At 40.9% G+C, this 27,659-nt stretch overlaps 1 protein-coding gene across 6 annotated transcripts; it reads left to right on the forward strand.

Annotated features, from left to right (window-relative positions):
• On the forward strand, positions 1–27,600 carry mfsd12 (major facilitator superfamily domain containing 12). Of its 6 annotated transcripts, none has more exons than XM_087136975.1 (13): positions 1–196; positions 2,095–2,236; positions 5,955–6,223; positions 12,946–13,076; positions 14,372–14,579; positions 16,835–16,943; positions 17,293–17,484; positions 18,155–18,247; positions 18,546–18,638; positions 19,186–19,353; positions 19,868–19,962; positions 21,010–21,140; positions 22,865–27,600. In XM_087136975.1, exons 3-13 carry the CDS (start codon positions 6,033–6,035, stop codon positions 23,041–23,043), a joined length of 1,590 nt encoding a protein of 529 aa, XP_086993101.1. In that variant the 5' UTR covers positions 1–196; positions 2,095–2,236; positions 5,955–6,032; the 3' UTR covers positions 23,044–27,600. The 6 variants fall into 6 exon arrangements, with proteins under 6 accessions (XP_086993101.1, XP_086993099.1, XP_022096575.2 ...); XM_087136973.1 differs by lacking the exon at positions 2,095–2,236 and adding an exon at positions 5,415–5,580; XM_022240883.2 differs by lacking the exon at positions 2,095–2,236 and adding an exon at positions 5,415–5,576.
• The last annotated feature ends 59 nt before the right edge of the window (positions 27,601–27,659 follow it).

Below are 27,659 nucleotides of genomic sequence, written 5' to 3' on the forward strand. Positions count from 1 at the left end.
GAATTTATCAGCCCTGTGACAGACCCAAATGTACTGTTACACCGGATGAACTGCTGCTGAGTTGTAAACGGCATGTCACTCGTGCCCTAATATAAAAGTTGTAAAATGGTGTTTTCACAGTCCCACGAATTGTCACAAGACTGATGAGGGAGAATCGACGCATAGCGGTAAAGGACACATTGTTCTCCACTTCATGGTAAGTGTCACAACGCCGTGCCATGCCCCTCTCAACTTGCGCGAGTGATCATGAAGAAGTTAATGCTTCGCCTTTCAAAGTTTCATGTTTAACTTTCAAGGTTTTACACTCTCTCTGATCATGGAGGGGTGCTCTGATTATCAACGTTGGTTAGGCCATGAGAATAGACGTTGTAGATTTGTGTCCTGACAGTTTCAAACACACGTGAGACATTCTTTCATTTCTCATTTGATTTCAACCTCCAAGTAGGCCTAGTGCTCCTTTTCAAGGCCTACAGTCATTTGCAAAAGTTTAGGACCACCCATACAAAATGCATTAATCTGAAGAAAAACCAAACTTAAACCAATCAATCATGGCAACTTATGTTTATTTTCAATGTGTAACCTTAGTCTACATTCCATGATTTGAAATGTTAACAGTCTAATTGTGGCCTCCTTTATTTCTGTGACAGAAAAAGTACCAATAAAATAATTTCCAGGTGGTCTTAAATTTTTGCAAATGACTATAGGCCTACTGCCTAACTACAACCAAAAGCCTTGCTGAGGGATGAGCACGGGATGGGCTACTCCCAGAATTGTGAAGCACACATATCATGACACATATCTGTTGGACGGAAGGTTTCCGTCCAGGCCCAGTCCTCCGAACGTATTACGGTTGGTGACCAGTACAATAATGTAACCCCCTTGCCATGGGTGCGATCTTGTCGCACAACATTTGTTGCCCATGAAGGAATGTGCACACAGCCCATGGAGTCGAGGTTGCCAATGATGTGATGTATCATATGTCATTGGACTGGTCACCGTCTCGATTATATACGTTTGGAGGACTGGGACAGGAGAGGAACCAGTCTTCTGTGGCAAAGGACATGCGCCACAGTATGCAGCTCAAATGTGTGGATCGTTTGTTGAAGAGAGTGAAGAAGGTAAGAAAAAGGTCCGAATTTTGCCATAAAATGCTTGTAGACAGTCCAAAACCCATCGTGGCTGCGTGTTAATGAGATACTAGTTAGCATGGATGGCTTTAGGGGGGGGGAGATTTGACTGAGAAAATGCAGTTTTAGGCAGAATAAACACACACATTCAGAATCGCGTAGCGTTTTTAAAGCAATGAAAATTTGGAATTTTTAAGGACATGGAGTGTGCCTCACAATTCTGGGAGTAGGGACGAGCTACATTGTAGGCCTTTCATCAGTTCATGGATCAGGTCAAATAGGGATCGTCACAACAAAAAAGACCCAGAGTATAAAACGTACATAATAAACGGGCAAGCTGATCCGACGCATGTGGGTCGAGAATAAACGTAGTTCAAACAGACATCCGACACGTCTGGACATACCAAAGCCATCTAAACTGAGCCGAGTCATGTCAGTATAGGTGAAATGCATGGTGTTTTATAAAGCTGATGTCGATACAAGATTCAGAACTCTGTTTTTTGTGATTTTGTGTCTTTTTCTTGAAAATAATAAAATTTTTGTAGATCATGATTTTCGGGGGAACTAGTGGCGTTCAGACATGGGGCAGTGGACACAAATCTGCAACCTCTATTCTCATGGCCTTAAATCCATGTTAATTGTTCGGCCTGTATCTGCTTATCCTACCACGACTAGGCCTACATGTACAATCTGTAGGCCCACAATATAAACCTGTGATGGTGCTAAACTGCCATGACTACCGAAAATAAGCCAAACTGAGCTCTAACATCTTTAAAACCACTTGCTGTGGGGGACCCGTTTTTGAGCATCTAGGCTTTACACACGGAGCCGGGAACCCCAAATCGGACAGAGGGAACTGGGCCTTGTAACAAAAGACCGTACTCGGAACAAAAGACCAGGCTGTTGGGCATTACCGACATTTTTTCACTCTTAATAGTGGAGATAATCCAGCCTTGTTTTGAAACAGTATACCACGGTTTGGGGCATTTGGAGTGAGTGGACTACCACCGGGAACAAAAGTGCTCCACCACCGCAGTGATGAGCCACACAGCACTGCTGCACACTAATCTGGCGCCTGTTGAAAAGAGGTCAGCAGCGCACTGTGCCAGGTTTGTGAGCAAAAGAAAGCTACATAACACCTCACAATTTGGGCTCTTTTTTACAAGGCTGCAGGCCTTGCTGAAATACTCAGGTGTCAATAGATTTTGTCTGTCAGACTAGAGTGGCCACCAGACAGTAATTTCTGTGAGTGTAAATGTCCATTAATTGAAATTATGACTTTTTGAAGAATTTTAAAAACTGAAAATCTTGAAAATCTCCCGTATGTGTGCACTGCATTTTTAAAAGCACCTGGCAGGAAGTGGTTAACCGCACGAATGACTGTTTGGTTTGGTGGCTAAGCTGACAGGCAACTTTCATTGACTCCTATCCTGAGTATTTCAGCCAGGCCTGCCGCCCTGTAAAGAGAGCCCGGAATTGTGAGGTATTGTGTAGTTTCCTTTGTCCCCAGTGAATGCGATTGGCATCTTTTCAAACGCGGCTGGATTAACATGCAGCGGTGCTGTGTCGCTCATCAACAGGGCCCTGGAGCACCTTTGTCCACGGTACTAATCCGCGGGCGCGCTGTTCCCAAAACAGTGGTATACTGTTTGAAAACAGTGACGGATTACATGTACCTTCGAAAAATGCAAGCCAAAAAATGATGGCAATTCCCAGCAGCAGGTCTTTTACTCCGAGTACAATCTTTTGTTATGCGGACCAGCTCTTTTGTCCCATTTCGGGCACCCCGGCTCTGCATACAAACCCATGGTGCTCGAAACGGGGCTCCCGGCAGCAAGTGGTTAAGGCCTAACTTTAACTACTTCAGTTTGAGACTTGTGGAATCAAAGCAAGAAAGGACAAGTGATAACTCATTTCCTTTATGTATTTACCTATAGGTTGCTCCATGGCATTTGCTTAACTTACATGTACATGTACTTCATTTCCGCCATGCCAGAAGGCTAATCTACTAGTACATGTACAATTACTGATTTTAGGATTTGATTTTAACAATGATTTGTCGATAGATAGCCTGTCCCTGGTCAAGGCATTTATCACCAGCCATCTGTAACTTGTGACAGGCAAGGCCAGCAGGTGACCCTCTTGTGTGTGTGGGGAAATGACCTGCTACATGTAGATAACAAGCTGTATACAAAAAGTACCCACAGTCCACTTGCAGTGACAAAATTAAGGGAGAACAGTGACCACGTGTGGCCCTTGTGACCCCCGGGGGGGGGGTGAACATGTAGGGATATACATGTACTCGAATCCCCAGGTGTAGTAGTAGAGTCCATCACAAGTCAAATCATAAGTCTTTTCACGAGACCAGGCATAAGTAACCGGATGAACAATGGCAAAGGAAGGCTTTTGTTGGAGTTCATTTGAATAGCTTGTGCCTCAGCTCAAGACTGAATGACCTGTGATGGACTTGTGATAGTCTTGCAGGGACTTACATGTACATACATGTACATGTATACATGTACATTGTACACGTACATGCATGTACATACTTGTGATATATTTGACTACAGTACATGTATGTACCCCTCCCCGCCACCTTTTTACTAAGACGGGATGAGCAAAAGACCTAACGTGAACATGATAATGTCACACTTTGTTTATGTGTGCGCTTTCCTATGGCGGTGGGGTAGAGCACGTTTCATGGAGCTCCCACTGGAAAGTGCACATGAAAACAAAGCACGACATCGGACGCCATACATGTAGTTTTACATGTACGTGTAGGCACATGTACAAATGCTTTAAATATGGCCTTTGTAAGGTTAAAGGTTGTCATGTACTGGTACAGTACTTGTACTTGGTATCTGTATTATGAATAGTGCCCCCAGTGTCATAAGGTGTCCAGCAATCCTACCCCCTCCCCTTTTGGAATTCCATGGCTGGGCAATAGTTTTTGTTTTACTGGTAAGTCATCTCCCATCTCCCCTAGTTTCTGGTACAGATTTACATGTGCAAAGACCGCTAAATCTGCACATCCACACAAACACAAGGGTTTGGGGTTGGAGCTCATTATGATAATAACCTTAGCTGACCTTCAAAAACTGTTTTCACTGGTTGCTAGGAAAACTGCTGCATGCACTGACATGGGTCATGTTGACACGTGCAGAAGCCACTGAAGAACTTAAGTAATCAGTGTGGACTCAGCGGAGTTTGTGAAAGTGATTCAGTGATAGGACTGTTGATTCAAATGAAATTTTGCTTGTAAATTTAATTGTTGCGTTACTGTTTGAATTCCGTTTTCATTAACCCAGAATGATCATGTGATTGGCCTGTAAAAACACTTTACCCTCAGTCCTTTCACATCGCATCCAGCTGTGACATTAGAAAGTGTATCAGTTCCACAAACCTACCGGTAGATTGTTCATCAAGGGGAAGGCTCAATGTACATGTATGTTTACTGTAGTCTCAAGACTTACATGTACACACATGTACATGTTTGTACCTGTGACGTCATTGTGATAACAACGCTGAAAAAACTAGCCTAATGACACAGCCAGTCATTTCCCCATGCGTCACACTGAAAAGTAGTATTCCATTTCTTTCCCCCAAAGTTCAAGTTTTCACAGATAGTCATGCAAAAATGTGTGTTTAGAATGTACCACATCTGCACAGCAGGTTAATGATTAAAATTTTTTAAAACAACTTTTTCACTTGGTAAGTTGGCCGTACATGTATACATGTACTGTGCCGGTAACAGCGGTATGTACAGCACGTGACCATCAAACCAATATGGTACATCCCCCATCCTATTCCATATGTCTGCATATTTTAAAACCCCTTTAGACTGTTTGCTGTGATAAAAACAAAGCACCTCATTAATAAGAATCCTCTCCCCAGACCATTTTTAGGAGAATTTGTTAATTTAAACAAATGTGTGCTTGACTGGTTTCCTCATTCCGTCCCCCGAAAAGAACACTTGCACTGGTACCCATACATGTACATGTACATGTATATGTTTGCCAAAGCTCACTTGGTGAACTGTATGAAGTGTTCACTATGTGCTAGGCATAAAAGCTGTTCCGGCTGAAACTGGTACCTGTGGGTAACCCCCGTACCTGCTGTACTTCAGGAGTGCAATTGGCGCGCAGATGTGATCCTATTTTGATCAGTCAATATCAAGGACCTGGAGTCACGTGCAGGGTCAAATTCTTGGAATTCAAAGACACCCGTGAACAGGTTGTAAAATGCTCAATGCCTGACTGTGATTTCACCATTCTTCATCCGTCGCAGGTCGAAAGGACCACATGCGAAGCAGCTGCTGGCACCGTACTTTAGGCTGCTTTGTGGCTTTATAGTTCTAGATCCACACATGTACATGTACATAACAACATTTTCTGCATCTCTGGAGGCATGTTTCCATCGATACAGAGGGTACATGTACATGTTCAGTCTGTAGGTACAGTTTTGATGATGAACTAAGTGTCAAAACAAATACCAGCAATATTAAAAATGCTTTACATCATACGGTTTGTCATCAATAAGCACTACTGTTTGACTGTATGTAGTGTAGTTGGTTGCTCAGTGCAAGCATGCTGGTATTTTAAGAGTGTGTGTGTACATGTACATGTATAAACGAATACATGTAGATCTCATTTAGTCAAAATTTTGAGTAATTGACATTTTTTGGTCTTTGTATTTAATGTTGATATCTATACATGTACCGATAATTGTATCTTGTTGCAAGTGATTTCCAAAATTAGGCTAGTATGTCACCTTTTTCACAGTAAAGATTTCTTCAGTACTGTTTTCTCTTTTTTTTTTGATTGACAGAAATCACGCTTCACGCTTCCATAGAAACAACAGACGCTCTGCTGAAACCCTCGTCAAGGCAGCTGGCGCTTCTCAAGAATGGCGGAGGCCAACAAATCCCCGGTCAAGGACCAAGGAAGGAGAAAGACCATCACAGCACCAGATGCTCCGTTCCTTCTCAGCCTGCCTCGCCGGTTTGCCTACGGTGTAGGCCATGTCCTCAACGATCTGTGTGCCTCCATGTGGTTTAGTTACTTGCTTATCTTCTACCATAAAGTTTTAGCATTCGGGTAAGTACTGTACATGTGTGAGAGACGTTGTCCCAGGTTAAAGCTGTCTTTTGTCATTGGACATCGGGGTCCCTGGCTTCCCCAAGTACTTTGTAAAACGAGCATGGACATACATGTACATGAACCTTTAAGTTCTCCCACAGGCTGTCATTTAACTAATAGTTTGAAATTCTTCCACTCAACTGCACTAGGGCTGTGCCGAATATCTGAATATTTGATCGATTGTCGAATATTTGAATATTATTTTTTCAATTTTGAATATTTGAATGCAAAATTATGAAAAGGAAGGGAAAAATATTCTTTTGTTGTAAATGAGAAAAATTGCGCTATGGAGGCTTGTTTCAAGCAGATTCAAATGAAAAGTGTCAGAAATCTTGCAACAATTTAAACATTTTAAAAGGAATAGAAATTTTCAATAGAGCAAGGAGCCTTTTTCGTCTCTTAAATCTTGCTAAGTTGTGGTTGGAGATACTCTTAAATGTGGGAAGCCATCATGTTGATCATAATGTACAATTTTGTATGTCATTGCAACTGATTTTGTATATGTCATTTGTTCATCAACAATCTGCTGGTCAGTTCGACCGAATATTCGGATATTCAATCAAATTGAAGGTAAAATATTTGAATAGTGAATTATTCGAATCGACTCGGCCCTAAACTGCAGTAGATTTACCAGAAAACAGTCTGTAGAAGCACGGTTTGTACATGTAAATCTAAGGGATGCTTGCAGTGTAGGGGATCACTGAGATGACTTGTTGCTTTATGTAACTATTATTGGTGAAAGCCCACAATTTAAAACCATTGCAGCATTGCTAGGCCAAAGCAACCAGGGTTGTGTAACTTCCGAAAGCATAGGTGTACATGTACTGTAATTATGCGAGGCTCGGAAGCACCGGTACTGGCAGGCCAAAGTGGCATGTCATGAGCACTTATTGTGAGTGTGAGTGGTTCACAGCCGACTAAATCTGCTGTGCTGGATTCACCAGTATTTTCTGCATGGCTGTGTTTCAGGAAACTGGGCTCGGGTTACACAAGTGGACTAAAAAAACCACAGCGAAAATGTGAGCTGCAGATTGTAAAAGTTTCAGTTGGATCATTCATGGGCTCGCCCTGCATGCATTACTGCACATCATAGTTTTTACATGTACCGGTATGTTATCGTTTTACTGTAGCTCTTCCAAAATGTTTGAAATCCCCAAAGAGGTGTGGAGGGTGTTGCAGCATAAAGGAAGGTAGAACTGAGCCTCTGTTAAGGTACTTGAGACTTAAGAGAGCTTCTTGAAAAGTAATTGTTTACCTGCACAGCTTGACCCATATCAGTACTTGTTTCACACATGCGGTGTGGACGTGCCTTTGTTCTCCTGTGATTATGACTTGGGAAAATGCTCCTTTTTTTCCGGCTAGGATAACTCCTTCTGGAGCTGGATTTTCTGATGATGATTTCCTGGACTGTTCCTCTGTATTTTGCCACTGACAACCTTGACCTGAAAATGCCTTTGAAGTTGTTTTTCAGAGAGGGGAAAAATTTGTGTGGATGCGTGCAAGTCCACAGTGCGCCACAGTCTACATTATTTGGACTTTTTTTGTACGGAGGTCCACACTGTGTATGCTACATGTACACCTGCACATCCTTGTAACACAATTTGCTACTATAATCAGCATTAAGTGGAAAAGTCTAAAGTGTTTATTGGTAGTAAAGGGAAAACAAGAAGTGAACAGAGCAAGAGAACAACTTGAATGAGTCAATCCGATTGTAAACAGTTTTTGAAACTTTGCTCTTTCAGCTATGTAGGCAATCTAAAAAACATTGTTTTTCTTTGGACACTGAACCCACACAGAATCGAAGTTCAACCCCCGAAAAGTCACGTCGCAGGAAAAAGAATGCATGCACCTGACTTCCGTTTACCCTGGGGGCACTTAATCCCCTACTTAAGAAATGTAACCATACCTAAATACTGGCTTGGATCACATACATGTGCTAATGAAACACGATCTAAAATTGCAGAATCGCAGAATTTGAGGATCTGCCCCCCCCAAAAAAAAAACACAAAGTGTTTGTTTGGGTGCGGACATCTCAAACATGTACCTGTATACATGTGTGTAGAGCCTTCACTTTTTAAAATGTTTTTCATTTTTTAAAGTTGAAGAAACATTCCACTAGTGTCACTTCCGTACTTGAAAAAGTCCAGAATAGAAAAAGATGTATGTACATGTACTTTAGATTCACCAAAGACAAGAATGGTGACACTGTCACATTAATGTACATCCGCCCTTTACACAATTTCAGTTTACCCACAGATGTGTACATGTCCTTTGTCAGTCATAAAAACTGTTTCCAAACTTTCCCAGGTCTCTGATAATGTTGATTTATGCCACACTGGATTTTTCGATTGATGACAGAACCGATGAGATGACCTTGTGCATTGCCCCTTGAGATTGTTCTGCCATATGTGCACCATAAATATGCAATGTTCATGATATCATGTGGTTTAAATTCTTCCATTGAAAATACCACATTTACATGTAAAAGAAGGTAACGAAATGGCACTAATTCACAATATAAATTCTGTGGGGGAAAAAGGAAAAATACATGTAGGAACACTTGTGTAGCTACTTTATAGCACCTGTATTGGGTTTTACACATCATGTACATGTACATGTACATGTATACTGTAAGGCAGGTGTTATGAAAGCAAGGTGAGCTACATGTACAAGTACATGTACACCTACCTGTACATGGACCAAAGATTTACATGTACTTGTGTTGACACCCGATACCCTTAGGATGTTATCAAAGGATGGAGGAAATGGGATACTAGAGGAGGTTACATCAACTTAATTACATGCACATATATCATGTTATAACGCTCATGTCTGTATTAAATATTATGTGAAATGAAACGCTGACAGTAATAAAGCTTTTTCTCTCTGAATTCATGAAACTATCAAAGAAGGGCACATGGGTAAGTCATGCTTGAAAAAGCAAGGTATAGTATAAACAGTGAGGAATTCTGCTCAATTGCAGTGTCTTTTAGTCTTTAAGTACTTAAAGGGTAGCTGCAATCAACTTTTTGGATTACAAACCTGTGAAATGCACCTTTGTGCCTCAGTAAACCTTATTTTCAACATTGGTTTCACTATTTCAAAGGGTATTTTAATGCCTTTTTGGTTTTATGCCAGTGAGTATTTCCATATTCATGAGCAAAACTGTGATGAATTTCGTCCCAATAAGAACCTCAATATTACCTTGGTTTGTACACAAGAAAGTCCTGTGTTTTTGCAGATTTTCCTGGGCTTGGTTTTATCTTCTCTACTGATTCATTATTTATGTGCATAGCAATGAGAAACCATCAATCCCTCTCTCAGAAATATAATAAATTCATTTAGTAAATTCTTGAGTTCACAAGTGGAACAGAAATACATGTAATGTAGTGCCGTACCTATGCACTGAGCCATGTCTTCCCCAGATGACTTCACCACAACAGTGCCCTCCCTTGTCCGGGAAAACATGAATAATTTTGATTGTTTAAAAACGTGCACTTTCGATGCATTTAACCAAAGAGGAGTGTTAAAAGAGTTTTCATACGTCAAAGAAGAGTACAGAGATGCAGAAAAATTGTCTCGAAGAAAAGTTCATTGCAGCTGCACTTTAAGCAAACTTAAACGTCTTTGGCTTTGACCATGGTGACCACTGGATTCAACAGATGTCGCATTTTGGACAGTACTGGTAGTTCAGATACTGTTTACGAGTCGGAAGCTAAATGATCCTTGGGAAAAATGCAAAGTGGAAGGGGTCAGGTACTAGTACCAGGGAAGCAGTGTTAACACCCCAGGAAAACATTTGCTGTATGATAACGAGTCATGCCACAAGTTTGTGTTTTGTTCTTTTTTTGGAGGGGGAGAGGGGCATGTTACTTGTAGTTTTAAGTGTTTTCTTATCATAATGCCTTTTCCCCAAATTTGGATACGCTTCTTTTTGAGCCTTATTTTCACTGTGGCGAACTCTAATGGCCATCGTTTATGTTTACTGACTATTCAAGTAGAGAGGGTGTACTGTACAGGTGTGTGAGCAGTTACGTTTATGAGAATGGAAAGACTGTATTTTTTCTATAAAATTTATGAACACTTGCAGTTTCTGAGTCACCATACTTATGCTTCTGCATTACATGTACTGGTACATGTATGTATATATTGATTTTGCCCCTAGAAATACCATTTTGAAATATTGTGGTTTTTAAATTAAAAAACAAAAGCCACATGTGTTACAGATTATTCTGAAATGTCATTGTTATTGTGGTTTGGGTTTTTGCCAGATTCCTACCTACATGTACATGTACATGTACAGCCTGTTGATATTCAATAGGTCACTCCAGATCTTGCCCAAGTGACCTTGTTGCATAGCAATTGATTCCAAAGTATCTGGAACAGAGCCAGTCAATCAATCGCAGACCTCCAGTGATCTTAGGGAAACCTTGTAAGAATGATTAATATTTTAACAGTTAAATTGCTGTGTCTGTGTAGCCTGGTACATGTGTAACTATAATATATGGTTTGCACGGCTGCCATCGTGCAGTCCAGCGCTTTTGTTCCACAGGATATGCACAAAGGAAGTGTCCCTGTGGAACAAAGAAGAGCCCTGAAAGATGGCTTCCATGCAAAGTCTCTATATATACCTGTACATACTTGTACTGGCCCTTTGTTTACATTTATGTACATGTAACGAGAGTAAACAAATGGTTCAGGAAGTTGGAATAATTCTGCTCTGACTGTGAAGTGGTTTGCTTAAAGTCTTGTGTACACACAGCCTGGTCTTAACTTTCATTGTGCTTCAGAAACATGCATATTGGACAATGACCTGTCCACCAGTACCAAGATGTCAAAAGACATCTGTCTGAGAATGGTTGTACATGTACCAGGCTGTGCATTTCACAGGTGTCACCTCTCCAATGTTGAGTGCAACCACCCCCTGGAGACTTTGTTTTGTTCAGTTGTCATGAATATTCAAACTTTTAATCCTTCAATCAAACAGTCCTCATGCTGTATGTTACTGTTTACTTTTGTTAACACATACATGTAGGCCTGAATGAATTCCAATGCTTTCTGGTCAGGCATTCCTTAAAAAAAGACACTGTGGGGGAGGGGGAAATTGGCTGCATAGTTAGCAAAACAGATTGATGGTTAATTAAAAGGAATTCAGGATTGCAGATGTGCTAAAATGAAATGTCAACATGTGAAATTCAGTGCACTCTCAGGAAGTTGTATGCAGATTTTCTTTTATGAAAGAGTTGCACCTTCATGTAAGTAGGATTATCATTCAGTTAATGGAAACAGGTTCATACTGCCGGTATTTCACACAAAACAAATTTATGATTCTTGTACTAATTTATGTCCACATTTTCCAGAATTGTCCTAAAAAACCCGTAGTAATAAATTCGGGAAGGCTTTTGGCATCCATATTTGTGTCCGCACTGGACGTCCCAAGTTGACCCAAAATAGTCCAGTGCAGACAGGGCTTACACCCATATGGTTTTTAGAGGATTTGTCAGGATTGAGGAAGATTTCTGAGTGGAGTGAATATTATACTGTGTACTTTGCATAGAGCTACACGTCCATGAAGAAGTTCTTTCAAACTTGGGTTGTGACTTCATGTTCCATCCTGCAGAAGAATTGTTTTTCAAGAATTCATGTTCTCTTGAGGGCCACAGCGGGTTGAAAGAAAGTGAAACTGGAACAATTCCCTCTATTTCATTTTAACACACCGGCCATCTATTTCACAGACATCATAAGCAGTAAAGCAGTAACAGCCAAAGCACCTGTCACACTAGAAGGAAAAGTTACAGTACATACCCAGTACAATGTAACAACAATCTTCTTTAGCACATCTGATTTACATGTATGTAATGAAATACGTGCAGTGCTTATAAGCATGTTTTTCTTAGTTGTGCAAATGCACGTGTACCGCAAACTTCTGTGTTAACTATTGTAATTAGGTAGTGATGTGAATTATATGAAATAGGTCGCTGGTATAATTTTGTTGGTAGAATATCTTCAAGTTCACTTCACTGAAGGTTGCCCTTTTCTTTGAGAACATAATGTACGCATCTGGTGCCTGTATGTACAGTGTGAGTATTGTAGTGATACATGTACATACAATGTACATGAATATAGATGGATCCCAATACGACACTTTTAGCATCGATCTGCGCACTTCCGTGTTTGAAAACGAGGCTGTATGTGTCAGCTTCAATTCTTAGTATGATCAGACGACTGAAAGTAAGGAGTCAAGACACAAAATACATAAAGGTATGTTAAATTCAGACTTTTCAGGCTGCACATTTTTGAGGAAGAGTCTTTCAGGATGACTTGACACGTAAAATTAAAAGAAAAAATAACGACAATTGACCGCGAACTAACGTACCATGCGATGGTCGTGTATCTTATGCAGTGGGCGTGGTTTAAACTGAAGTGGCGTCACACTTACGAACGGATACTCCATGTCCTGTGTGGACTCCGCAGGCGGGCGCGACCAAGTTAAACACAGAGAGCCTTGGTTTTGATGCAGATATGCGCAGACAGTGCTAATGTGAAATGCCTCTGTTGTATACCGGTATCTAGCTGAGCAGAGCAGGATTCAAGAAAGCATTTAATTACCCTAATAGAACAGGTCTCATACAGTACATGCAAATTCCAGTTAATTTTCTTTTCTTTTCCCTTTTTCAAAGTAATGTGAATGCTGGTTACATGTTGCTGATTGGGCAGGTGAGCGATGCCCTGTGCACGCCTCTCATCGGCTACGAGTCTGACAGATCCCTTGGCTGCCGCTACGGCAAGCGAAAAACCTGGCACCTGTTGGGTAAGTTTTTGGCACATACCAGTAGAGGAAGCCGTGGCCTACATGTACATACCTGTGGTCCTTTACACTTGCAGTGGAATTACCATAGCAGGGAATTGTACATAACCGAATGCATCAGAGTTGATGTAAACATCTATGCCTGAAATATGGTGCCTTGTGGAGACCTAGGATGATTGGTTGTTAAGGTCTCCACAAGGATTTCAAATGGGAGGAATTTTTAATTTGTAATTACCTGTATCTCTAGCAAATTTAAGTTCATGTATAAGGGACATTCGGATAAAAATTTAACCCAGGAAAGTAAATGGTTTGGGAAGAGTTTGAAAGCAGTGTCTCACACCCGAAGTGTTTCAGTACACAAGAGCAAAGCATTGTCCCCAAAAAATTCCAGAATGGTATGTACATGGGTGTACTGTCCATGGGTGTGTGTGCACACGCAAATATACATCCACCGTATGGTCCTTTGGGAAGGAGTTTGAAGCTTACGTGTACACATACGTTCACTTTCATAAAAATGGAAGAAGGCCAACGAGCCTGTTAAGTATTCCATCAGGGCATGCCCAATGCAAGGCTATTCAGGATCAGCTACACACATATGAGATTGTCTGTCCTATCAGTGCAGCCATATGCTTGTTCATGCCCTGCTTTGTTCCCGAACGACCTTGATATTTTGAAATACCGAAATGGCTCTTTGGCCATCTTCCTTTTCTTGTTTGAAAGGGGCCAGAGTAAAGAGTGTGTTTTGTACACTTGTGAAAAGGATGACAAAAATGGATGACCCCCTTAGTTTAATGGGGCAAACAAAATGCTTGTTAGTTTATGCTTTTCATTTTTGTGATCTGAAGGGGGAAAAAAGTGAAAAAAGGCTACAGGTAGGCTAGTATAAACTGAGACAGGAATGGATTGATTTCAAATCCCATGCAATTTTCTCACAAATAGAATTTTTTTATGATATCACATTGCGGATGGTAACAAATTCTTCCTGACCACGTTTATTAAAAGTATATTTTCATTGTAGTAGCTACTGAGTAAGGACATTTCACAAAAGTGCATCTCCAAGTGTCTGCAACGCGTTGGCCAATCATAATGCGCGAAATCTGTCGACCCAGTGCGCGTTCGAAAAGGGTCAACATATTTTGCGTAGGGTTGACTGGCCAACATGTTGCAAGCTCTTGGAGGTGGACTGTTGTCAATCGCCCACATTTGATGCACTTGTCAAGACTCAAAGATTACTAATTCTCTAAGTGTGTGTTTCTTTTTATTTATGTGTCCGTGGGGATCTACATCTGAACTAACAGGCACCATCTGCGTCATGAGCACGTTTATCTTCATCTTCAGCCCGGCCCTGGGCCCCACCGACACCAGCGAGTGGGCCAAGGTGATCTATTTCACTCCGTTCATCGTCATCTTCCAGTTTGGCTGGGCTTCCACGCAGATCTCTCACCTGTCCCTTATCCCTGAACTGACCAATGTGGCCACCGAGAGGGTGGCCCTCAATGCGATTAGGTAAGTTCCCCCATCAAACAACAAAAGCATAAAAGAAAACCTAAACCACAACAAAAGAGAACACTTAAACTTACATGTAAGCAAACCCCTTAACCAAAACTATAAACCAAACAAACACAATATCAGGGCTGTTTACAGAGAGAGTTGTGACAGGAGTGTCTCGACTGTTGAAACCAAAATGATGGATAATGCTTCAGTGCACACAAAAAAATAGACATTTCAACTGTCCAATGTTTCATTATGTATTAGTAGTTACAAGATTTTGCCAGGGATGATTCTCCATGCTGTGACAGGAAAAATATGCTGAGCCCGGCTTTGTAATCAACAAAATGGTGGCCACGGAGAGGACATAAATACTGTCTGTGAAATATAAAATGAACCTGCAATATACAGTTGACTCTCGTTATTACGAAATCGATTGTAAAGAAATTCCGGTTACAACAACACATCTGTGGTTCCGGTGAAAATGGGCACATTTCTATGGGGAGCAAATCTGTTACAGCAAAATCACATTGTACAAAATCCTGGTTACAACGAAAGGTTTTTGTGACGCTGTTGCCTGAAAAACCATTTTGGATGACCCATTTATAACAAGTGTTATGCGCAATGCAATTGAAGCAATGCCGCATTGGTTCCTGCCACGCCGAATCATTGCCAAAGAAGGCATGATAGAAATGCAGTAACCAGTCTACCGGTATGTACCTATTCTAGCCAAAAAAGTATTGTATGTTGCATTACATTGCTCTAAAATAAAAAAAAGAAATTGCCGTTTCGAATTTCTGCAAGTTCATTCACAGAAATTGATCTCATGTCGATGTTTGTATTTTCTGTGTTCATGAATTTAATTTGAGGTTGTACTGCTGGTACTTGAAGCGAGTGTGTTTCCACAAAAGCCAGAGCTGAGGTTTATCGCCCACCCCTCTAGATGCATTACTCACGCTTATAACGCGATATACATGTACTGACGTCGTTCACAAGTTTCCTGTTGTCGTGACTGGGGTAGTGCACGATTGAAAAATCAATTATTTTTTTACACTGATTATACCAACACCAAAACAAAACATCCCTTCCCAATTCTGATAAAAATTCTCCCTTCTCAAGATCCCAACTAATCGCCCAACACTGAATTATTCATGTTGCTCCTAAAGAACAAGCTCACCCACCAATGAGATTGTGTGTTTACATGACGTACATTTTGTGACACGTAGCTACCAGTCACAGTATCTCTTTGTAACATCATATTTCTTCAGCGACCGTCTCGCGCGCGGGCGACCGCGCCGCGGTGGGCAAGTGAACTCAGACTATCGATCAATCGTGGTCATGCAGCTAGTGCCGAACATCAAAAGACAGATGGAAAATTAAATAAAAATGTCTCTGCATGACGCAATCTATGTTGGGAAGACTACTTACACGGATGGGGGCTCCAGTTGATGAGTCTACATGTACATGCCGTTAAGTTAACTTCGTCCTCATCCATGGCCATCGAAAGTTTTAGAAAAAATCCCTGGATCGATGCTTTTACATGTATTTGCCTTTTATCTCACATGTACATTAAACATGACAATGAAGTTTATTACTCTGTACACATCACGGTTTATTTGATTAATCATAACCAAAAGATCTTTTGGACATCATTAACATCAACCACGTTCACAGGTATGCATGTACAGTGCATATGTACATTGTACATGGCATTGTACACAATTTGACCTATTCATGCAATACATGTACACCAAAGCCTTTGCTCTGCGTTACGCTTGCAACGAATTTCAGATAAAATGAGCGTCTCCACTAGGTACCGCAGATCTCATAATAATGAGAGTCAGCTGTCTAAATGAACACTAAGCTTCAAAGATGAGAAGAGCCTGTTTTGTCTCTTTTCTATCCAGCCATCTGCAGTTAGCGCAAGTCAGAGTGCAAAGTAAAAGTTGGTGATAGGTGTTTCTGGAACATGCCCATGTATGTCACTGCGATGATATTGAATGTTCATTCAACCATTTGTGTAAGCTTGTGTGGAGCTATTCCTGTGAATACTCGTTTCTGAAACATTTCAAAGCATGAAATGATCAAAATGCAATTGCCAACAAGGATGTGGCTCACCAATAGCAAGTACATAACGACAGTGTGAGACATCATGCATACATTATAGGGCTGCAACATTAGAGCTTACTAGGTGTTACATGTACTTTGTCAAACAATGAATTATATTCAGTTTGCCTTTATCATTTAGATCTTTGAATATATTTTGTCCTCAGATATTCATTTACTGTGTTTGCCAACATCTTTGTTTATGGCATTTGCTGGGTGCTTTTAAACTCAACGGATTCGTCAGTCCTGTCGTCAGCTGATGTTCCCCAGTTCAGGGTTAGTAAGCCGCTGGAAGTAGTTGCAAAACTCTTCACCCTATCTTGCCATTCAAATCATCTCATGTGAAGCTATGAGGTTAGAAAATTAAGTTCCTCATTCATCCTGTTGATGTTATTTCAAATGGGGGTTTCAAGAAGGGTAATGAACATAATGCCACAGCATATGATCTTCAACTAAGCTGGAATTCTTAATCAATGTGGAATCTTGCACATGGGTGCCAAGAACAAACATTGCTTTTTGATAGAGCATAAAGTCTAGCCTCTTGTACAAGCCCTGAGGAAACCCTATGTTTTGTGGAAAGATGTCGACCAATTCTCAATACTAATTTGCTCTTCTCCCATTCCAGTACCTTGCCGTAATTGTGGTCGGGACAGGGGCTGTCTTCTCCCTGATTTTTCACTGCGGTACCCAAGAGCCGAAGGAGTCGCGCACGTCAACAATGCCCTGCTGCATCGTCAACAAGATGAAGTTTGGCCAGAACCAGGAGCAGTGCAATATGTTGTGGAAGGACTGGCTATTTGAATCCCAGTTCTATCAGGTCTGTTGGCAAATATTTGTGTTGTAACCAAGTCAATTTTATCCACATCTAGTCAAAAGTCAATTGTTCGTTGAGTCAAGTCAGGTCGCAGGGTCATTTTCCCAAGTCACAAGTTCAGTTTTCCCCTAGTCAAGTCACAAATCATTTTTTTCTCAATTCAAGTAAAGTCACAACTCAAGTTTTCCTGGGTCAAGTTAAATTGCAAGTCAGTTTTCCCAAATCAAGTCACAAGTCTTGTTTTTGTTAAGGCCTTTTCGGTGTCATAATGGTATTTGGTACAGGGAATATGGTACCTGCGCGCTTTTTTTTCTGAAATTCTTTACAAAATGTCAGTGGTGCATATTTTGCTGTATTTATTTCAACAAAAGTTGGTAATGCTATGTTGACTTTTGCCCACAAAATGTCAATGGTGCAGATTTGTATTTATTTCAACAAAAGTCGGTAAAGCAACAAGTCAAATCTGTCCAAGCCAGGTGCTACAATACAAGGGTAACATGAGTTTTACTTGAACTGCGTCCTTTGGTGGCTGTCTTTCACTAGTTCTCTTTGCTTAACAGTTTGCAGAAATTTCCTTCTCAAGGCATACCATAAACCCTCATCATCTTGAAGTAGCTGTGCTAACGGCAGGCTTTCTTCTGTTGTTTCTTGTCTTACATTGTTACCCCATTAGGTTGCGCTGATATACATGTCCAGTCGGCTGATGGTCAACATCTCCCAGGTGTACATTCCCATGTATGTGACGGAGACCCTCGGATTGAACAAGGTGAGAAAAACCCAAATTCCCAGGTCATTTCCAAGTTAAGTTTTTCATTTCAAGACAAATGGCTTTCATCGGCTGTTCTTAGGTAGGAATGTGTATCATACAGAGTCGTGTGTGAATTTGTTACATTTACTGTGGATTAGCATTTTAAGAATAATATACATGTAATTGTAATTTTTTTCCCCCCGGAATTTTCTTGCATGCGACCGTGTCCCTATGCAAGACGTATTCCATGCTGAAATGGCTTTTGTGGGAAGACCCATATTTAGCTGATGCCATTATTTTTTTTACCCTCTCTTAGACTACGATCGCTCTCGTCCCACTCGTGATTTACGTCTCTGGTTTCACAGCATCATTTCTGGCTGGCTTGGTTAACAAATACTTGGGCAGAAAGGTGAGTGCTCGACACATGCTAACATTTCTTGTGAGATGCAAAGTCCTGGCGGCATGATGCATTTGTATCCAGAAGAATGGCCGTTACTTCCCAACTGTTGTCTGCTGTGATGTGGAATATGATATTTTGAACACCCTCAAAACATCATATCCCGCATCGCAGCAGTCAACTGTTGTTTTTTTTTCACATCTCTGTCGTGCTGGTCTTTTCACCTATTTCTCTGATTTAACCCCCCTGGTGTTTTAACCGTCAAAAACAGTCAAAAATGCCTTCCAATTGATTTCCCCAGTACACAGACACGTATGGGAAATTTGACTGATTTTGACTGATACGACAACTGTGTCAAGAATGCATCTTAGCATAGGAGGGTTAAGGAAAATCAAAGGCAGCGCAGAAATCGTTGAACATTGGTGGCCAGCAATCCCTGCATTATCTAGTACACGGCGGGGACGTGTGCCTACGTTTGTCCGATATCATACAACACCGGCTGATGGCTTGGCTTGAGAGCAAATTTCAGGTCTGATTACCATTGTCGTATTCTTGACAGCTGACGTACTTCATCAGCGTGCTGGTGTTCCTGGGCGGCTGTGGCTGGCTGTACGTCCCTGATATTGGCTTTCAGGTCTACGGTGCTGCCTGCCTGCTGGGGGCAGGGGGCTCCACGCTGCTGGTGACATCCTTAGCCCTGACGTCAGATCTCATCTCGCACAACACAGTGAGTACATTTTTGTAGGTGCATCCAGTGGCGTAAATCCCTGTCGCCAAGTTTGGGTTATTAAGGGGCATTGGGAAGACCTAAATCCTTAAATTCCCCAGCCATGGAAATTCTAAAGGGAAAATGGAGGGGGTGGATACCGGGGGGGGGGAGAAAATTTGAAAAATGGAAAAAGGAGAAAATGGAAAAGAACATGGGAGAGGTGAATGAAAGTCACCAATATTCATCAGAATTGACCCTTTTATCACCATTCATTTTTGTCATTTTTGTTGCCGATGAGTTTCTTGCCCCTCCCTAGGCCCTGCAAAAATTCTCTAAATAATTTGACTCTGCATTCAAACTCTTTTGGTTTGAAGTGAAGAAAGATGTTGTTTTGGAGTGTTAAAAAAAACCAAAAGAAGGTCGAGTGCTGTTTTGAAGAGCAGACCTCCTGATGAGGCCCAATGAAATTTTGCTTAGAAAGGTACAGTGTACTGCAGTGTTCAGTCGTTTTTGTCTTTGTCAACTTTCCCAGGAATCAGGTGCCTTCGTGTACGGTGCCATGAGCTTCACCGACAAGCTGTCCAATGGCATAGCTGTCATCATCATCCAGTATTTTCATCCATGCGTGTGAGTATGTTCACCTGAAAAATGCATGGACCGAACAGCTCAGCTGAGGAAATCGCTTCTAGACTACAACAGCCTGCGTCATGGAACCTTTCGCACCGCTTGTGCAAAAATTTCACACTGTTTTTGCACACTTTTTTTTTCATTGTTTTCGCAAATGTTTCACGCCCTGTTCACAAAAATTTGTACAGTTTTTGTACGATTTTCACACTGTCTTCCCACGTCGTTTGCCCCTTTCACATCCGATTTGCTGCGAATTTGCAGGGGGGTAAAGTTGTGGCAAAATGCAAATTCCTTTCGCATTTTTTCCTGTCCTTTTCACAACATTAACTTTTAAATGCAATGTACTGTATGCAGGCTTCGTCAACTTAGAGGAACATATTGAGAATAGCCTACTTTATTTATTTATTTCTTATTTATCCTGGGTGTTCCATTCAGTGACAAACAAAATTACTCATTACTCATAGATCCCAATTTACACACTACTACTATAATACAATTAAAGTGTTAAAAAGACAATGTAAAAAGTTTTAAACATAATTTTAACGAACTATTAACAAAAGAGAAATTACACTGCTGAACCACATTATAGTACAGTACAATATAAAACATTTTTGTTGTAATACTGATATCATCTGACTTCTTCGAGTTATTTAAAGAAATGATTGAGCCTGGTTAAAATCAGAGATTTCAAACTTTGCAGTAGGTTTTTCCAAGCCTGGAAACCCCTGAAATCAAAAGTTATTTTCCCACTTCCTGTTCTGGAGTGTGGAAGAACCATGTTGCCAACAATGCCGTTCCTGGTTCCATGACAAAATCTTTCACTGAGTGAGACAGAAATATCTGCAAATAAGAATACCTGTAAACTGGAAAAAAAACCTGAACTTCCCTCCAAAGGCAAACAAAAACGCACATCAACTTATGGATGCCTTTAAAAGGGTTGACATAAACATGACAGGAAATCAGAGTACTGTTACTGACTTTGTTTCATCGGAAGCAGGTGGAATGGGTTGATAGCCCTGTCTTTTGTACATATTTCTCTTTGAGCAGAAACTGCTGTCCAGCTTGCAAGTCGTTCTACAAGAATGTCCAGGTGTTTGTCCCTGGTGGGGCAGCCGTGTTGGGGCTAGTTGTTCTTCTGACGTTGCTCCCTGTGACTGTAGGCACCAGAAAGAAACCACGTGAGTGTCTTGTGGTCTGAAACCCTTCTTCCGCAAAGAATTATTAGGCAGGGCTGTGTTCATCTATACATGAGAACAAGTGCACTTCACTGTGCATTGCTTACAAGTACATGTTTGCGCACATTTAATGTAGACTTCACATTTCTAGTTTTCATTGGAATGTACAAAACTAACCACCCTCATCAAGTAAGTATTTGCAGAAGGAGATCAGAGGTCATTTTCTAGAGCCGCCAAGCATAACATTTTGCTTAGCACAGATTAGTACTTATTTAGCAGAAGCTGGTTACCAGGCATTATTTCAGGTATTGTCTTTTGATTTTCACCAGTTCTCACTTGGTTTCTGCTGAGCACATATTTTTGCTCGGCAGCCGTGTCCGCAAAGAGTCTCCACAAAATAGAAAGCAAACCGTGAATGCATCATGGTGATTTCTTGACAACTTGAGAGTCAGCCAAGGAGACCAATTTATCGGAGAAGATGCCATGGTAGAAATGGCGTCACATTCTTGAGCGCGTTCCTGAAATGGAGGGTTAAGTGTATGTTGATATGTCACAACATCCTGTTGGTTGAAGTAACATTGAATGCGTGCGTGTGACCGTAGTGAAAGCATAGCACCACGGCAGAAAGTACTTCTTGATCTGGTCCGCAAATTGTTTTTGAAACATTTCTGGCAATGCAACGCAAGGATTTCCATAGAGCTTTATATAATAACCAGAGCGCTGACCCATGTACAAAGTGATACCTGCTGGGCGCACCCATGTTTGTGTACAAACCTATGGAAACTTGAAATTTTGTGTCGGTTTTGTACGGCTATTTACACATCTGTGTCTGTATTTTAAAACTATACGTCAACAAAGCCGATACACAAACAACTCGAAGGTGCAATCAGTAAAGGAGAATTTCATTTTGTTCTACGCCCCCAAAAAATGCACACGAGTGCACGTATGCATGTGCAGCTCATGAACTTTGCTGCGATGTTTTTTTAACCCAATAAGCACGATAGTTGCTGCTGCAGAGCCGTCAACACACTTAACACTGACTGAATTAAGGGAACGATTCTTTAACTTAGCTGAACTAATTCATCAAAAGACAGCCATCGAAAGACATGCATACGAAATTGGACAACCTTGCTTGGATGTTAGGGAAACATTTGTTTTAAAATAATCGGCTATGGATCAAAATAAGCATGTGCCGCTGTATGCGTCTTATTCAAAAGATGCGTTGACGTTTGCATATGTTGAACTTGCGCGTTACAGTACGGGTGAGAATACACTATTTGATTTTCAGTCTATCTGATTTTGAGTGTTTCACAAGCACGCAGATGGATTCAAAATGTCTGCTCCCAGGACAGTGTCAAATTTGCTCTGTGCCGGGAACAAGAAGTTCTAGTTTTTATATATGGCTTTATGAGGATTCCTCAGAAGTGCCATAGGCACTGTAGCTTTCAAGCCTGAAGAAACCTGTTGAAAAAAGACATTTGCAAATAGTTTATGAGTTGGGAGGAGTACTGTACCGTTCCCCACAGAATCAGAGGGGGCGTGCAAAGCCAATCCATGGGTGGACTATGCCATCCTGATACCTGAACTTATAGTCCACATCAAATAATACTGACGCTTGTACGCAAGCAGCGCTGATTGAATTCGGACGCCCCCTCTGTTATGGATGTGACCCCCGAACCAACTGTCTAAAATCCTCAATGTTTCTGTGGTCTGCTTCCTCCATTCAGCTCGGTCGTATTGCAAACTCCGCGATACGGAAGAGGATACCGACAGCGAGATTGAGCAGTGCGACGAGTGCAAACGACTGTTTGGGGTCAACTCCAGCTCTTCGGATATTGACAGATACGGGTCTGTCCATTCCATACAAGAAGGAGGTGTCAGCTCAAGTGATACCAGTACTGCTTAGACAGAAGTAAAAACAAAAAGAAGGATGCCACCCCGACGTATATCCATAAAACAGTTTTAGGACAGGTGAGGCAAGTAGATGAAATGCATCAGGCCATTGTGCTTTGAGTCAGGAGTGAAACAGGACTCTGGATGGCCGGCTTGCTGGATAGTGTTCTTATTTATAGAGGATGTATGTTAACCACTTAGCGCCCGGGATCCAGGTACCGGAGATGTTGGCTTTTTACGCATAGCCGGGCTGCCCCGAAATTGGACAACAGGAACTGGGTCTTGTAACAATAGACCAGACTCGGAACAAAAGGCTCAGCTTCTGGGAATTGCCAAAAATTTTCAACACAGAATGCTGGCATTTTCGGAGGTAATCCATCATTGTTTTGAAACAGTATACCACTGTTTGCGGCATTCAGTGCCCGTGGATTATCAGCGGGGACAAAAGTGCTCCAGCACTCCAGGGATGAGTGATACAATACCGCTGCATGCTAATCTGGCCGCATTTGTAAAGACACCACTGCCATTCAGCAACGCAATGGGCCAGTTTCGGGAACAAAGGAAATTATGGAACACCACACAATACCGGGCTCTCTTTACTGGATGGGAGGCCTGGCTGCAGTACCCTGGCGTCAATGGAGATTGCCTGTCAGATTAGAGTAGCCACCAGACAGTCATTCGTATGGGTGTAAGCATTCAGTAAATGAAGTTATGCATTTTTGAACAATTTGGAAAATGGAAAAATCATGGAAAATTGCCTGTCAACTCATCCCGCATGTGCAAATTCCACCCGGCAGGAAGTGGTTAATAGATATGGTGAATATGTGTTAGACTGTCAATTTGTTCTCTTTTGCAAGTACTCAATTTTTTTTTTAAGGTGGTGACAGAAAAAAGAAATGTAAGTCATGATACTTTTGTGCTTGTCAGGGTCCGGTGTTTACTGTAACTTTTTAGAATATTAAGTTTAGTTCCTTACACTTTGGTAAACAGTACAAGTATTATTTCACTGATTTTTAAAAGCCAAAAAAAATCCAGTCAGTAGAGGGTGCCTCTGTGGGTTGATTTAAACCAGGGCAAACTTGGGCAAAGCGAAAACTTTATGAGTTAATTCATATGCTGACTAAAAGCCACAGTGCCATTTGTGACCTACTCCAAATTTCTCAGGCAGAATGGAAACATTGGGGAAATGCCCAGTAAAATCCATAAATCAACTTGAGTTACAAAGACGAGTTCAGTAGACTTTGTCACAAATATCTCCTAGTCATTCTGAAGCCACTACCCCTCCCACAAGCAAAACGGGTCAGCTTGTGTTGATGTGCTGAGTCAGCTATTTAAAAGCAGTCTAAAGCTTGTGTTTGCTACTTTGTGTCTGCCCTTTCAGCCAGCAGCTGCAGTGGCAAAGGAAAACTGAAAACTCACAGAGATTTTAACACGCACCGCGAAAGCAAAAGACACTGCCAAAGTGATTCATATATTCTTGCATCCTTACGTGGTCCAGATTGGAGTGCATATCACCCTTGCTGCAGAAAGACACTCTTCAGTGGCTACAGAACAAAATGTCTAGAGAATGGCTTTCTTTCCAGAAATCGCTGGGTTTTGTTAACACTGTTGAAGTTAGGTTGTTGTGGGGTCTTAACCTGGCATTCAGTTGAGGGGAGGGGAATTGGAATGCGTTCTACAGAGGATTGATCCCTCAAAAAAGAGCCGAGTCACAATGCCAGGGGTTTTTTTTTGGTGTCTGTGTATGGGAAAGCTTACTAGCTGTAGAGTTGTTGGAATGGCAGGACTGGACCCCATGAGACGTTTTCCCTGCCCTTTTTTTTTGAATACGTAATGTGTGCCTGGGTTACCAGTGTGCTACCATGTCAGTTGGGTTAGGCTACCAACTAAACCAGCTGTGGTCGTTGAGATCCTCTCTGAGATGAGGCTATTCGGGAACAGCTACGGGCATGCGCTACAGTCTGTCCTATCAGGGCAGCCATGTGCTGTCTCATGCATGCGCCTTGTTCCCGAAAGTGCTTGGCTTTTTGAAATACTGAACCTGCTTGTTTCCTGAAATGACCATCCAACTTGTTCCCCCCCCCTTGCTGCAGGATATGTCATTGATTTGTTGTCGCTATTAACCTCCCCGTGTCCTTCAAAAAATGCTCATGCGAGTTTGAAGGATTTTGCGGGCTTGACAGGAATTTGAGTTCAGCCTTTGTTTCTTCACATGGGGCTTAATGCTCCTTTTTTGGAAGCTGAAGTACAGGCAGGGTGCCAAAAAATTGGGGGGGTCCTTAAAAAAAGAGTCACAAAGTAATGTTTTGAATAGGGTTAAACCAATCTTTGAATGATAATGAGAAGGTATAAAAAGGTCATCAAAGAAGCACTTGCCCGTCAAAATGTAAATGTTTACTTCTGAATATGCTTAATCGTAATAATTCGACTTAAGTTTAGTTATTCATATCACTGCTGTTTTCTATTTCATAATGATACTTGGCAGTCAATTTACAATTTGTATGACTTATGTGGTCTCTTAAAATAACAACAGTGGATAAAAAGGGGTGAAGTTCTGGAACAAACTGTCTTTTGGTCCTAAGTGCATTCAGGCATTTAAATTTTACAGTTATTTGCTCTTAATTAAATGACAATCTTAAAGTAATTTATTAAAATGACAATTTCTTAAAGTATCGTGAAATCTAATGTGCTTTTAAATTTAATATATTTTTTTTTTAGTTGTTGGGATAAAGAGCATTTTGGCTTAGTACTAATATGGATAATGTTGGAAAGGACTTATAATGAATAATGTTGCTGGAATATTTAACTCGTTGGATTGTTACGTGTCTAATTTTACCTTAAATTAATTGTGGCATTGTTTGGTTTGTAGTTTTCACAAAGAAAGGGGGCAGATTTCTAAAAAAATCCCCTGTAGAAAAAAAGAAACAAAATTTAGTCACTGCCAATTATTGAAATCTCCAACTGTCCTTTGTTAAACTTGTGTTTTCTGTGGGAACATATTGGTAATAGTCCAGTGTGGTGTTAAGTGTCTTGTATTCATGAGAAACACACAATCTTTTTTTCTCCAGCTGAGAGTAATTTTTTATGTTATTTTGTATTTTGTGTAGTTCAAGGAAACAAGCACCCTATCTTGGTGGAATTTTGTGCACTTGTAATGATGACTTGTTTCACTGTCACAAAACATGACTTCCTTTTTTTGTGTAGTTCAAGGAAATAAGAAGCACCCTTACCTTGGTGGAATTTTGTGCATTTATAACGATGACTTGTTTCACTGTCACAAAAAGTTACTTTATAAGTCCTTACTTTTGTAATCCATTGTATGTTACTGTATTTAGCTACCTCGTGCATTCATCTGCTGTTGCAGCATATTGGCTTTTTTTCACTGGAGTTAGTAACTGGCATATCTGAGAATTAGTTGTTATTTAAGTGTGCTTAGTGCATGTATTTACATGACAACCCTTTGGTGAGACACACCAAGTCTTCTATCCTCTGTTTGTCTTGCTGGTGATTGGGTAGTGTTTGTTCTCAGAGCAGAGTCTAAATCAGAAATAGTGAAAGAACCACTTACAGCGTATTTCAGAAAGACGCGGTGGAAGAGGTGACAGCTTTTTCATCTGACTCTGTACATCGTCACATAGAAATATAGAATTTATGTTAAGGAAGAACTTCCTGGAAGGACATGCTCAATTTTGAAATATTTCTTATTGGCAGATGAATAAATAAAACACTTGTTAAACATGCGACTCTTATTCTGAAGTAGATGATACCACATCAGTTGGAGACTTTTGAGACATTTGATCTGGTGGCTGTAAATATACCGGTCTCACGTACATTTGTGTCGGTCATTGTTTGATCAGAATCTCAGGAATTCTTTACAGACTTCCTGGGGGGATGTGTTAGGTAACAATAGTCTAGAATGTGTATAGGGATTGGACAGGTAAGGGGGTACCCCTCCATCCCATATCTTGCCTGGTATACTCACGTGACTTGTCCACTACTGCATGCATTATTGGAGCAATCACACAACATGCAAACAACAGTGGACTTGGCTGCCACAAAGCGTCTCAAAAATCTCCAAATTGTGCTGTGCTTTTCAGTCAAAGTAGGAAGCTAAATGCTGTTTTTGTTTGTTTGTTATTTGCCATGTACCCTTTTATTTGGAGCTTAAGGCACTTGTATAAAGTCGCCAGTTACTCAGGATTGTAGCTAGAGTCTGTAAATACTCACCACTTGGTGGCAACAGTTTTGGCTGGTAGCTGGTACCCTGCTTACAGTATTCTTTGATGAGAATGAACTGTGGCACAAACCCTGATTTGCTTTGACATCGAATGGAAAGGGCATTAAATGCATTATGTGATACCTTGATCTTGTAATTTGAGAAGATGAAAGACAATTTTAATTGAGAGAATAGATTCACAGAGCACTCTATAAAGCGAAACTATTGACATAAGTTTGGTAATGTTTATTGTGCTATATAAATTTAAGAAATTACTGTCAGCAAAATATAGAAATGTTAAGAATATGTATTTTTGAAAATAAAACTTAAATCTGAAAGTTGGTCATTGTTTTACTAGTGAGTTCTAAAATTGAAGTTCAATTTGGTTTGTCTTTTAAAGGATTACAAACTGT

The sequence above is a fragment of the Acanthaster planci genome, linkage group LG05, assembly GCF_054643075.1.
Source record: "Acanthaster planci isolate LZ-2023a linkage group LG05, COTS_SCS, whole genome shotgun sequence".
Taxonomy (NCBI): Eukaryota; Metazoa; Echinodermata; class Asteroidea; order Valvatida; family Acanthasteridae; genus Acanthaster; species Acanthaster planci.